Raw genomic sequence first — 13739 nt, forward strand, 5'->3', positions numbered from 1 at the left:
AATACGCTGAAAATATTGGAATCCAATACCGTATAAACCCTTATTGGATCCCCATATGTCGTATGGGGATCCAATAAGGGTTTACGATTCCAATATACTCAGCGTATTATGGATATTGGAATCCAATATATTATATCGGCTACCGATAAAACTATATGAGAGTTGGAATATCACGTTCAGCACGACATTTCTTTGCAACGCAGTCTCTTCTTGTGTGTATTTCTGAGTGATCAAATAAAAAGTGTTGTTGTCAAATTATGAATAAAGAAGCAAAACACTGGGCTTATCCATACCAAATATATTTAACATATTCCTGAACTGGAGGATCTGGCATTTACTGCAAAAGAAAGTTAATTGTTTAGGACCCTCATTCAAAAACTTGCTGTTTGGAAACAGAATGTGAAATCCTCACCTTTTAATGAAAGCAGCACCTGCTAGCTGTAGCCATGTAGAAACTGCAAAATAAAAATTTGTGATTAGTTCGCAACAAGTAGCAATCCTTCACTAAGCCGGATAGATTCAAAATTATGTCTGCGTTTGATTGTGGAAAAATAAGCTTCCATTCCACTGCCACGGATCATTCTGAGCTCCGTCAATTAAATAAACCTATCGGCTCGTCTGGCTTTACAGTTCCTGCTTTGCACCTAACCACGGTGAAAGATACACTCTTTAGGTGAGGACACGCCGGGGCTGAACGCGCGGCGCGAGGAATCAAATAGTGTTCGTTCGACGGGCATCCGAAAGACTGCATCATTCGGCTGCCACCGTGCCCGCGACTGACAGTGTCACCGGCGGCCAAACGGCGGAACTGTGTGACAGCAGAAAAACATTGTCTCGTTGTCATGACACCCGGGTACACCATGGTCTTTCTGCTTGTGTGAGAACCTCGCTGGAGCTCTGCGCGTGTGGTACATTAGGCGGCACGAGCCGTCTTGAACGTGCCCACGGGTCGACGAGTCACCTGCTAACGTTGCTTGAAACCAAAGAGAGAGAGTGTGAAGAGCGAACTTCATCGGGTTGTGGCCAAGAGCGCGCTGTCCTCACCTGAGGAGTATTATCTTACACCGTGCACCTAATTAAAGTATCTGGAATGCTCACCTTTGAGGAAAAACGAACTGGTGCTTGCTTGCTTGTAGGCCGTGGAAACTGGGACAAACTGGGAGAGAGATTTGCGATTAGTTGCGTTCAAGTAGCAATTACATTGAGTAGCCCCGTAAAGTACACTAAGTCGATAGGATGGAAGCTTGGGCGAGTTGGTGAACCATACTTGGCGGTGACAGCGCAGCAAAATTAATCTCACACCAGACACTCAGGAAGACAAGCACACGCGCTGAACTTACAACTCTTGTGTATTCGACTGCTTCATTTTTCTCTTCCAACGTCTGGGTTGACTTTTCAGAACGTGATAAGTAGAAGAAGTAGCACGAAATACAAAGGAAAATTCTAAAGAGAAGGCAAAAGAACAGTAAAAGAGAAGACAAATGAAGAAACGGAAAAAATATCTAAACGAAACACTTTTCCAAATTGTCCCTCTCCCTCATCGCTATCATTTAGATAGAAATTGGAGCTCTTTGGTCGACAGCGCTATAGAAGGACTACTTACAGACTTGTCCTTCAGCTGTGCTATCCTTTCCGCTTCCATTATTTCTCTAGCCAATGCGTCTCTACTCCTACCTATTACAGAACAATTTTCAAAATGTGCTATACAGCCACAATCGCGACAATGGATTCCCAAGTGTCCAGCTACGACTTGGTGGGTGTTATAAAAATGCTTACTTAAACGATCATTCAAACACCTTCCAGTCTAGCGTACATACTCTCTACCACATGAGAGTGGGACAGAATATACGACTCCTTCAGTACAATTTACAAAGCTCTTTTGGTGCTTTTTCAAACAACCAACTTCCCGGTGTGCCGTCATTTACCTTCCTGCACAGGCTTAGAAGCTTATTTGGTGCTGAAAAAGCAACATTAATGTTAATGCAGTTACCTATCTTTTTTAGACCGTGCGAAACTTTATGTATATATGGAACAATGGCCATCCTTTTCTTTTCTGTATTGCGCTTAGGTCGTTCACCCCATCTTATTATCTTTAATAAATCCTCTGCAACGGCTGTAAGTAATGCACTAGGATATCCTGTTGACTTTAACCTGGCGATTTGAGCATCAAAGCTAACCTTAAGTGAATGAATACAAGACTTATTAAGCACACTGGTGAGACATAATTTAACAATGCCTTGCTTAACAAGCTTGGAGTGTGCTGGCTGAAAATTAAGAGGTTTCTTCCCTCTCGGTTTGTATGACCAACATACATGATGCTCCGAAAAAATTAATCTGAGGTCCAAGAACCGTAAGGAACCTTCTGTGGAGAGCTCATGAGTGATTTCTGGTGGATCTATACAGGATTTACAACAGGAAAGAACATTAGAGACTAATATTTGAAAGTCCTTAGCTGCACAATCTAGCACAATCAAAAAATCATCTACAAAGCGAAACACCTTCACAACAGAAGAAGCACCTAAGCTACGTGAAAGGATCCGGCCCCGATGCGCGAGGTAAAGGTTACTCAAAACTGGTACTATGCATGAACCAATGCATACCCCTGCTTTATGGAGAAAGGTGTTACCCTCCCAACATGCAAACATAGATTTAAAATATACGGTGAGCAGTTCAAGGAAACCACCTTGCAAAAATCCTGACGCGGTCTGAAAAGCAATAAGTCATGTATTCATTCAATTAAGGTTAGCTTTGATGCTCAAATCGCCAGGTTAAAGTCAACAGGATATCCTAGTGCATTACTTACAGCCGTGACAGGGGATTTATTCAAGAGAATAAGATGGGGTGAACGACCTAAACGCAATACAGAAAAGAAAAGGACGGCCGTTGTTCCATATATACATAAAGTTTCGCACGGTCCAAAAAAGATAGGTAACTGCATTAACATTAATGTTGCTTTTTCAGCACCAAATAAGCTTCTAAGCCTGTGCCGGAAGGTAAACGGATCGGCACACCGGGAAGTTGGTAGTTCGAAAAAGCACCAAAAGAGCTTTGTAAATTGTACTGAAGGAGTTGTATATTTTGTCCCACTCTCATGTGTTAGAGAGTATGTAGGCCAGACTGGAACGTGTTTGACTGATTGTTTAAGAGAGCATTTTTATAACACCCACCGAGTCGTAGCTGGACACTTGGGAATCCATTGTCGCGATTGTGGCTGTATAGCACATTTTGAAAATTGTTCTGTAATAGGTAGGAGTAGAGACGCATTGACTAGAGAAATAATGGAAGCGGAAAGGATAGCACAGCTGAAGGACAAGTCTGTAAGTAGTCCTTCTATAGCGCTGTCGACCAAAGAGCTGCAATTTCTATCTAAATGATAGCGATGAGGGAGAGGGACAATTTGTAAATGTGTTTCGTATTGATATTTTTTCCGTTTCTTTATTTGTCTTCTCTTTTACTGTTCTTTTGCCTTCTCTTTAGAATTTTCCTTTGTATTTCGTGCTACTTCTTCTACTTATCACGTTCTGAAAAGTCAACCCAGACGCTGAAGAGAAAAATGAAGCAGTCGAATACACAAGAGTTGTAAGTTCAGCACGTGTGCTTGTCTTCCTGAGTGTCTGGTGTGAGTTCGATTTTTCCTGCGCTGTCACCTTCAAGTACACTAAGTCGGAAAGATTAAAAAAATTACATGCACGGGACATAGATAACCTCTTGCGACGTAACTAGGCATACGTCAATTGCGCTCGCGTGTATTACAGAAAAATAAGCTTCAATGAAGGAGCCCCCAGTCGTTCTGAGCTTCGTCAATTAAAAATGCTGTACCGGTCGTCTGGCTTCAGTATTCGTGCTTCGGGAATCTGGGATTCTCACCTCTGAGGAAAAGCAAACTGGGACCTGCTGGCTCTTAGGCCTTGGAAACTGCCAGAAAGATTTGCGATTAGTTGCGTCCAAGTACCAATTTCTTTGACCAGCCACCTACAGCACACTAAGCCGGATAAAATCAAAATTACATGTGCGTGACATAATATGCCTCTTGTGACAAAACTTGGCACATGCTTTGTCGCCTACAGCAACACTGAAGCCAGACAGACAAGCGGTACGGCATATTTAATTGACGGAGCCCAGAACGACTGGGGACGCTTTCACTGAAGCTTGTTTTGCTGCAATACAAGCAGCAAAACAAGCTTCAGTGAAAGCGTCCCCAGTCGTTCTGGGCTCCGTCAATTAAATATGCCGTACCGCTTGTCTGGCTTCAGTATTGCTGCTTCAGAGCAATCTAGAAAATCTAGAATCCTCACCTTTGAACAAGAATGAACTGGCGCCTGCTGGCTTGTGGGCCGTGGAAACTGCAAGAGATTTGCGATTAGTTACGTTTAAGTAACAATTTTTTTGAGTAGCCAACTACAGCACACTCAAAATTATATGCACGGGACATAGATGCCTCATGCGACGAACTTCCTTCATCCTTGTTTTCTGTTAACTCTGCCCACCTTCACCACCCGCCTCCAATTTCTGTGTTTCTTTTTAAATCTCGATTCCCTGGTTCCCAAAGGCCATGCCATGGCTTGTGCCAGTCACAGGTCTGTCAGCTCTGCAACCGGCGCCATTGTGGCAAAGACGCCAAAGCACCTGACGCTTATGTGCTCTTTTAATATTTTGAGCATGGCTCAAAACAGGTGTATGGGTGTCTGGTATGCCCTTTGCTTATTTGCGGATCGTTTCGAATCAGAGGGTAGGCGCTTCTGCGATCTGAGCGCATGCTCGGTTTTTTACAATAGTTGAAATTGAACTCTGCAGGAATTTTCAATCATAACAAACAGAATGTGCATGCCAAAAGGCATAGCAAATGAAACATCCACCGTCTATCTATTTTCGGTTCTTGTCCGCAAGAAGCTGTCGTATATGTAGCCTTCCTTGCTTAAGCCACTCATCCCTAATGTCCCGGTTGGGTCTCGTCCTGATGAATTGTCGGTGGAGACCTGAGGTGCAGTCAACATCAGATTAGACCTTTTGAGACAGAACCATATACTTGCTGGAAGGAAGTACACCCAAACGAATTTTAGACATGTCATTTATAGTGAGTTTTAAAATGAGAGGCCTGATGTAAAATGAGACGTCAATACCGACGCACCAATTTTGCGAACCTAAAATTTTGAAGGCCTTGTCCCCCTCGCTAGGGGGACAAGGCACATGAATCCCGGCATGTGGATGAAGTTTTTACCTTAAGATCCTGACTCAATGCCCATCCCCGAATATTTGACCACCACACTTTTAGAAAAAGATAACTTTTTAGAAAACACCGAGTCATCGACCACCCCTACAAAAGCCTGAACCAAGCCTACTCGTACCGTGGCTTGTTTGCTCCGTGGCGCCTTGAGTTAATTCGGGCTGACAATTTTTTTTTCAAATGGAACCCACATTCTTAGTTTCGGTTTCACTTGTAGAGGCAGGTGGATACTTTTGTAAAGCTTCCTCCCTATGCGCTTCCGAGTCAACATTTTTGCAATGGCCAACCCCCGGGCTTTGATTTTTGCGCTCCTTGACAAATGCTGAAACTCATATAGCAGTGATGTGATTGGCCTAAGCCGTTTTGGAGCACCTTTCGGAGCAGCCAAAACAGTGTTTTGGAGCAGCAAAAGTAGCTTTTAAAGCAGATATTCTAATAAAAATTAAAATATTTGTTTTAAATGCTGGACACGCGAAGGGAATCTTGCTCGTCGAAATAAACCAATTATGGTCAAGTTTGGCCACCTGGGAGTCTTTCAAGATGTAACTGAAATGCCAATGACATGACACATTTCTTTTTGGTTTTTGAAACATTCTGCAAAGCTGGAGCAAGCTTTGCTTTAGCTTAGGGTAGTATTGAATGTCCAATTTTAATGTCTCCAAAGAGACATTGCGACATCCCACAAGTGTACAGTGCTGTAGGCATTGCCAAGCAATTCCGAAAAACCGCTTGCCACCGTTTTACTGATTGCCGACGTGCCAGATTTTCGTCAAAGTAATTAAATGTAAAACACTAAATTGCAAGCGTCCCGACTGGTGCCTCTGTCGTGCAATTATGTTCGCATCGTTGGTTCGCATGCACGTGAGGGCAACTCCGGCAGGCTTGCAGGTGCATGTGCTTTGTCGCGCTAGCGAAACGGCTGTTTAATCGAAACCGAAAGCATGCCTCTCCGTTCCGTCCCAACTGGTTGCCAAAAATCTATGCGAAATGTAACTGCCCAGCATGCGACAAAAAAGAGTCCAGCGCCGCGTGCTTGCAAGGCCGGCAGGCGAGGTACGAGCTAAACACAGAAAAAAAGAACCTGAGCGCATTGATGCAAGACAACGCGAGCCAGGGTCGCTTTGTGCAACGACTGAACTCGAGACAAACAAGCGTTCTCTGCGGGTTCAGCGTGCGGACATTCCCTTCTTTGCTTTAGCTCACTTCAACTTTTCTTCAGAACACATTTTGCACGTACCGGGGTCCCTCTCGAAAGAAAGCCCACCAAGAGAAACCTAGGTAATCAACACTTCGACACAGCAGTCTTTTGAGTTAGAGAGGGATTTTTGTAGCACCGTATGTTTTAAACAAGAACATGAATGTTGATGAACATGCGGCGGTCCTTATGTTTCAGTTTAGGCAGCTCCATATCTGCAATGTCGTGTGGCCGTTGATTTCAGGAGCGAGAGCTTCAGCTCAAACAGCAACTCCCGCCGCGCCAAAATATAATTTCGTTTCACAGCACCACGTCATGGCTGGTACCCAGCACGCTAGCGTTGCAGCACACACACACGCCAACATCTATCGTTTAAAAAAAAAAAAATCGCGAGACGAGATTATTGCTTACGAGACGACGAGAGCGTGAAAGAAGAGACGGCATGGCGGGAAAAGACCATTAAAAAAAACCATGGACGATTGATGCAGGATATTTTGTGTCGGGCGGCCGTTTGTGCCGCCTAGCTCATGCATGCTCAGTTACGGTACTTAGTTTAGTTTCGGTTTTGAAAGGCGACCAAAATTGGCCCTTTGGCGCAGGCTCGGCGCAGATTACCCATATTTTGACAAAATGTAGCAGGGTTAGCCCCTTGGTGCAGTTTGGCACAATTGGCGCAGCCATCACATCACTGATATAGGCGGGCAATAGCTCGCCTTGAAAATACTTGCTCTTGGTGGCCGAGAACAAACTCGTGTTTCTGATTGGCAGCCATTTGCTGCGAAGGATACCTGCACATATTCTAAAGAACCCAGTCTTAGTCTAATACAGATGCTTTGGCCACACAGAGACACAAAAGCCTGACACAAGACCACTATAAAGACCGGAAATAGAGTGTCTGTGAGGAATAAAACACACAACTCAGATAGGCATCAATCACTCACCTTGAAAACACTTGCGATGAGCGGCAAAGAGCAAACTTCTGGCCTTGATTGGCTGGTGCTTGCCACCAAGACCTGCATGTATAAGAAAGAACCCGGTCTTAATTAAACTTGGGTGTTTTTGCAGAAGGGAGACAAAAAATACTAATGCAAGACCACTACACATAGGAAATGGCATCCAAGGGGAATGAAACACTAAACGCAGTGTGTTAGTGTTGACCGTTTTTTCCCCCCCGAGTCACCCGTTTTCTCGGGCGAGCCCCTGGGCTCGGTCCTTGGGCCACTTTTGTTTTTAATTTTTATTAACGATTTAAAGATACACCACCCCAATGTGCAAAGCCGATTTTTTGCTGACGATTGTGTTTTATTTGCTAAGGTAAACAACCCGTCTGATCAAGAAGAATTAAATTAATGTCTATCTTTGGTTCATGCATTGTGCATAAAATGGAATATGGTTTTAAACTGTAAAAAGTGTGTTGAAATGGCCTTGACGCGGAAGAACAACCCTTTGTTTTTTTACATATTCTATCAAATGAGTACCACTCGATACTGTTAACCAATATCAATACCTCGGAGCTTTAATTACCTCTGATTTGTCATGGAGTGCACACATTGAGTTTATAGCTCGTAAAGCAATGCGGAAGCTCTGGTTTTTAAGACGAAATATTAACCTGTGTTCACCTGAAACTAAACTGACTGCTTATAAAACCATCATAAGACCAATGCTAGAATATGCATGTATTGTATGGGACCCTCATACAAAGCTGTCAATCAATATGTTACAGACTGTGCAAAAAAAAAAAAAAATTGCAGTTTGTGTACAACCATTATGGTTTTATGTCATCAGTTTCAGATTTGTACCCAAGATCGGGATTGAGTGATTTGGCAACCCAGAGAAAAACAGGACGGCTGAAGTTTCTTTATAATATGATACAGGGTAATTTGCGACTGCGTCTCTGTGATTACACTTTATTTAACGAAACAAGGCCCATGAGAGGCAAACACCAATTAACACTTGTCGAACCATTGTGTGGAACCACTTTGTTCAAAGCATCCTTTTTTCCTAGAACCACGTGTGAGTGGAATAAGCTTCTTGAAAGTGTTTTGATTTGAGATCATTAGATGCTTTTATTGAAGCACTACTCTCGCACTTTGTTGAGTAGTGGCGCTGTCTGCTTGTTTGTACTACTTCCGCTTGTCTTTGAATATTGTTTTTGTACACCTCCTGCCTGGGAGTTCCACAGAATGCTGGCAGTATCACCAAATAAATAAATAAATAAAATATAGGCAGCCAATAGCTCACCTTGAAAATACTTGCTCTTGGTGGCCGAGAACAAACTCGTGTTCATGATTGGCAGCCATTTGTTGCGAAGAATACCTGCACATATCCTAAAGAAACCAGTCTGAGTCTAACACAGATGCTTTGGCCGGTCAGAGACACAAAAGTCTGATACAAACCACAAAAACCAGGAAATAGTGTCTGCGAAAGATGGAAACAGACCCAGGTGGAAAGGCTCGTTCTGTTTCACCTTAGTCAAATAGTGTAGCTCATTTTGCTAAAACAATGCATATTTGCTAAAAAATGTATAATATATATTTTGCCCCATTTAGCAGAGTTTACTGCCAAGGGTACCTGCACACCAGAATAAGTCAGACTTAGTTTTTTTTTCTTTTGATGAGCGACAACAGAACCCTAAACGGGTGATGAAACAAAATATAAGCCTACCAAGCCAGGCTAGTTTGCCTTGATGCAAGCACAGTGCCTCGGCCGACAAATGACGTTCTATTCTTGGTCACTTGCCATATTTGGTGGGAATAGTAAAGTAAATGAAAATAAGGCTATCTCTCTTGCAGCCCACAGCTGCAAATGAAATTCATATACCTCGATAAACGACCTAAAAATAAAATTGGGTGGTGGCCAAGCGGTTTATGGTGTCAAATTTCAAATTTACAGACTGTGTTGTTCTGGTTGAAGTCCTCCAGGTGTATATGTTTATCCTTATTAATTATACTTAAATTGTTTGTTTTTTTTATTTTTGAGGCACTAGCACATAATTTATATGCTAATTCAGCTTTAGAAGCGTTTTAAGAATACTCCACGGCTTCCTAGTGCTTGTAATAAATTCTCAATAAGAGCGGCTTTCAATTTTTTTTCTTGCTCTCGCTGCTGCTTGCTTCCTCACCCTTAAAATGCTGACAACTCGACACAAAAGTAATAAAAAAATGTGCTTCAAATGTGATGAAGATGAGCATTTCCAAGTTGTACCCCTGCTTCATGGCCTGGCCATGCCACCATACCACAGCTGAATGCAGCGACGAATGGTCCCAGGTGCTGTGACCCGACCGTATATAGCCTTACGGTGTGGCGCGACTCATGCAGCCCCTATGCTTGATGATGGAGCCAGTGTGCGAGGTGCGACCTGCTAGAGCTGTGCAAGCCACAGCTTTACAGCCTGCAAAGGGTGGGAAGATGCCCCTCCCTTTGCAGAGCTTGCAATAGCTTAGCAAGAAGCTATTGCAAGCACTAGGGAGCCACAGTGTGTGAATAAAAGCACTTCTTAATGTGAATTAGTGTGTAAATTATGCGTCTATACGTTAAAACTTAAAAAAAGTATTATTTATAAATATAAATATATATATACTGTATACTAAAAAAAAGGCAAAAAGAAAAGAAACGTCTCCAGGTGGGTTTGAACCCAGAGCTCCACTGCCCTTGATTTCAGTTCCCTAAAACCCGCTTCAGATGGGGCTACTTTTCTAGCAATTTTGAGGTTGCTGGCGGGTAATTCCCTAGGTTTTCCCAGATCAGCACAAATTTCTGAGATCAGGTTCGGCTTAAAACAGACACGCAACTCGAACAAACTGGAAAAGTTTGAAGCGGCAGCAGCCAATCAGGGACGCAATATTTTCACGTGACACCCCTGTGGTGGTGAGGATGACAGCTGAAGACTTGGTCCTGGTTTCAAATGGATCGTTTTTGGAAATAAACTTTTTCAGAAACATGAGTGAGTATTAATGCCAGTCAAAGATATAAAAACATGTTTTTAGCACGTAGTTGTGCGTCTATATAGTGCAAGAAAAATCAAATTTCATGATGATGATGGCAAGTCGTAGCAATTTGGTTGCAGCGTCTGAACGCAGGCGGCCTGTGTTGCTGGTGTTGCGACATTAAGTTGCTGGGGGAAATTGCCCCGTCTGAAGTGGGCCTTAGGCTTGCTTCCACCGTTCACGCTCAGCGAGCAAGCCCGCTTCAACCGTTCACACCTCAAGGCAAGCTGGACAGCTACAAGCCACCTAAAGGTCTACCGGTGCATCCCCGGCCAGGCCGTGACGCGACATAACTTATTAAAAGTCTTGCTGTCAGTGCCACGACCGGCCAGAGTGAAGTCGAGAAAGAATCATCTAAATCAATTCATAGCTTTCTTGGAACGACCCCCCTCAAGGGAGAGTCGTCCCTCCGCCTTTTGTCGACTGTTGGACTGACGCGAAGAAACTAGCCGTCTTGGCCCAGCAGTTACAAATCATAGTGCTCATTAACTCGCCTGCCAGCGTTCCAGGTGCCAACCGCAATTTCCGCCAGTTTACCCGACACCCGCTGACAATCTCGTCTGCCAGTGTTCCCGGTGTCAACTGCCATTTCCGCAATCTTTCCAACACCCACTGTCAAAAACCCATCTGCACTCCAGGCCTCGACAAGCGCTTACTTGCCTACCGCATCACCCCAAGCCTAAATCCTAAATCTGCAATGAGTCCTGGCTGTTTCCCCTCCTGCCACCCGTTATCCTGCCTTCCAGCGAACATGCCGTGACTCTCCTCTGCCTCTCGAGACGACTTTCTTACATCTTAACCGCGCTCCCCGTCTCCTGCCAACCACTATTCTAGGGTACCCGAGAAAGCGTGTATTCAACCTCGTTCTTCGAGCCCTTTAGGTACTTGATTCGAGGAGACACCTGCTGAGGTCTGCCGTGAGACAAGTCGCCAAAATTCCAACATATTTGTCTCAACGGGCATTATTAGCGTTAGTGAACAACCCGCTCAACGAATCCGTATGACTCCCTGGGGAAAACTAGAAGCAGAGGCATACCGAATGAGCCTCACGTTGGATGTGCCATTTTAATACTGGTTTCTTTATGGAGTTCGCTTAGCTACTAATAATCACCGCCCAATCGGTATGCGCTCCGCCCGTCACCCAGGGAGTGACATACAGCACCGAGAAGACAGCGAATAAGTTTACTACCTCACGGTTGCCCGTCGTTCAGAGCCAGCAGTCCAGGCATGCCGACCCTTGTTGTCGTCCGTCGATCAGAGCTCACAGTCAGTGTCCAGGCCTGCGGATCGTCCTTCCCATGCCAGCGCTGCGTAGGCTGGCTGTCCCGGGCTATCACTGCCCGAGTCTCGCTGCGGAACCACCCCGGGATCGTCGTGGCCTAGGCTAGATGGCCAGGACTCGCCGCTTCTACCGGTCCGGTTTGAACCTCGCTGGTGGACCGCTCCAAGCCAGGCAGCCCGGCTCCGATGTTCCTGCCCAGCTCCAGCCTCGCTCAGCACGCACTGTCTCGCGCCAGCTCGTGACTTCTTTCTCCGCCGACCGCCTGTCACGTGCCCTCTGCGTCGTCTTTCACCCTTGGCTCCCACAAAGTTAAGGAAAGGGAATGTACCATTATGCTCAGTGAAGTTCGGTGAGAAGACCCGGGACTCGAGCAGGAATGCCATTATCCTTGGTGTGACCCTACGAGACTCTCTTGCTGCTTTTGCTGGGGTTTATCTAACTGAAGTACCTGTCTGAAAAGTAGAAGAAACATATGTGCATAACACTCATTATTCACAAGAAAATTTGTCAACATCCAAAATGACCCATGGAGAAAACTATGTGAGGAATTTGTTGGCCACTTTGGCCGAGTCACCTCTCGTGGCCAATGTTTCATTGCAACTTTAATTGTAGTAAACAGTCAAAGGGTATATTACAAGGTGCAATTTGGTTTTGTGCGAACCTACAACGCACAAAACAGCACTCTAACACAGTATGTAGAGGTACCTCTAAACAAATTCCAGGGTTTCATGGAGCCTCCTTCAGATAACTGATGTTGAACATAAAATGTGTGCACCAAGGAGTGAGCAAACAGTGACTTCCAATTAGTCTCAAGCACCAGCGACATTTCGACAAGGAGTGCAATGTGTAGAATGTCGTCTAGAGGTGTGCAGCCAAGATGAAAAGGCGAGATATAACGATATCAGAATAAGATCACACCAAAAAGGTTCCGTTACAATCTAGGCACAATAATGAGTCAACCGACGTACAGCCGCGATTCACTTTGTGTTGAGGTGAAACATAGCCAACAAAATATAAAAAACGCGTTTTTTTTTTTTTTTTCTGTACATCATTTGCTCTGCGCCGTTGATAGAAGGACAGTTGGGCGGCGTCACAAAGTCACTCGCTAGCGCTTTTTCAAATTCGTTCATCGGCACGGTATACCCGGGAGGAGAAAAGTACGAGCTCAGAGCCGAGCCGCCGAGCGTCGATTGCGACTTTCCCAAAGAGAAGCTCCGGTACACTTCGGCGACTCGTCAGCTTCAGACGCCTCTTCGAACGAGCCTGACGCGCCCGCGAATCCAATGCGCCGAACGGGCGCGGCAGAAAGCACGCCGGAAGGAAGGGGGCTGGAGGCTGAGCATCCGAAAGAGACGCGGCGCTGGTTTCTACGTCTATTTCGCACATCAGATAACAAACTGTCAAAGCTAGCCGAGTGTGAACAGTGACTGACGTTACATTGGAGCACACGCAGTCGAAATGACGCCTGCAACAGAGCACAGCTAGGTGCTTTCAACAGGGAACACAGGCCTTCAAAAAGGCCTCGATTTAAAAACTTCACGTCTCCTTTCTGTTCTTCGGTGTTTACTTTGATCCGCGTACGCCAAAGCACTCAATGCTGCAAGTAATAGAGTCGTGTATACGTACCTTTCGAAGCAATTGAAAGTGTGTAGGTTTCGCTCGATGCCCACGAGTACAGAGTGCGACGAACGCCAATCACGCCGGCTGGCCAGGCTGGCCGGGTCGCGCAACACACAGTCGTTGACACAGACACAGCGGTGACAGCGGCGCAACCGACGCCCGCCCGCTGCACGCTGCGCACTGCGCATGCTCGTCGTGCTCGTCTTGGCGGCTCGCCAGCACGCCGGCGACGCCGGCATCGCGCCGGGCCAGCCGGGCTCGCTCCCTTCGAAGTTCGAACAGTTCGAAGTCCAAACTGTGGTCCAAATTGCTTGCGCGCGCGCGCGCGCGCCTGTTGGCGATGGAAATTGTCTTCTCGAGAAACGAGGCTGTAACGTATCGTTTGATGGCGCAAGTGCACGTATTTTTCACGTCGTTTTTTGGACAGTGTGT

At 45.3% G+C, this 13739-nt stretch overlaps 1 protein-coding gene across 3 annotated transcripts; it reads right to left on the minus strand.

Moving 5' to 3' along the window:
* Positions 1-283: 283 nt before the first annotated feature.
* Positions 284-13440, minus strand: LOC121837914. Of its 3 annotated transcripts, XM_042293781.1 has the most exons (9): positions 13314-13418; positions 12016-12139; positions 11595-11949; positions 8661-8746; positions 7361-7432; positions 4296-4343; positions 3868-3915; positions 1099-1156; positions 287-455 (listed from the first exon to the last, which is right to left on the minus strand). In XM_042293781.1, exons 4-9 carry the CDS (start codon positions 8741-8743, stop codon positions 435-437), a joined length of 330 nt encoding a protein of 109 aa, XP_042149715.1. In that variant the 5' UTR covers positions 8744-8746; positions 11595-11949; positions 12016-12139; positions 13314-13418; the 3' UTR covers positions 287-434. The 3 variants fall into 3 exon arrangements, with proteins under 3 accessions (XP_042149716.1, XP_042149717.1, XP_042149715.1); XM_042293782.1 differs by lacking the exon at positions 3868-3915 and having other exon boundaries at positions 284-337; positions 413-455; positions 11595-12139; positions 13314-13440; XM_042293783.1 differs by lacking the exons at positions 3868-3915; positions 13314-13418 and having other exon boundaries at positions 284-337; positions 413-455; positions 12016-12984.
* Between the last annotated feature and the right edge of the window lie 299 nt (positions 13441-13739).

The sequence above is a fragment of the Ixodes scapularis genome, unplaced genomic scaffold (assembly GCF_016920785.2).
Source record: "Ixodes scapularis isolate PalLabHiFi unplaced genomic scaffold, ASM1692078v2 PGA_scaffold5__190_contigs__length_132052651, whole genome shotgun sequence".
Classification (NCBI taxonomy): Eukaryota; Metazoa; Arthropoda; class Arachnida; order Ixodida; family Ixodidae; genus Ixodes; species Ixodes scapularis.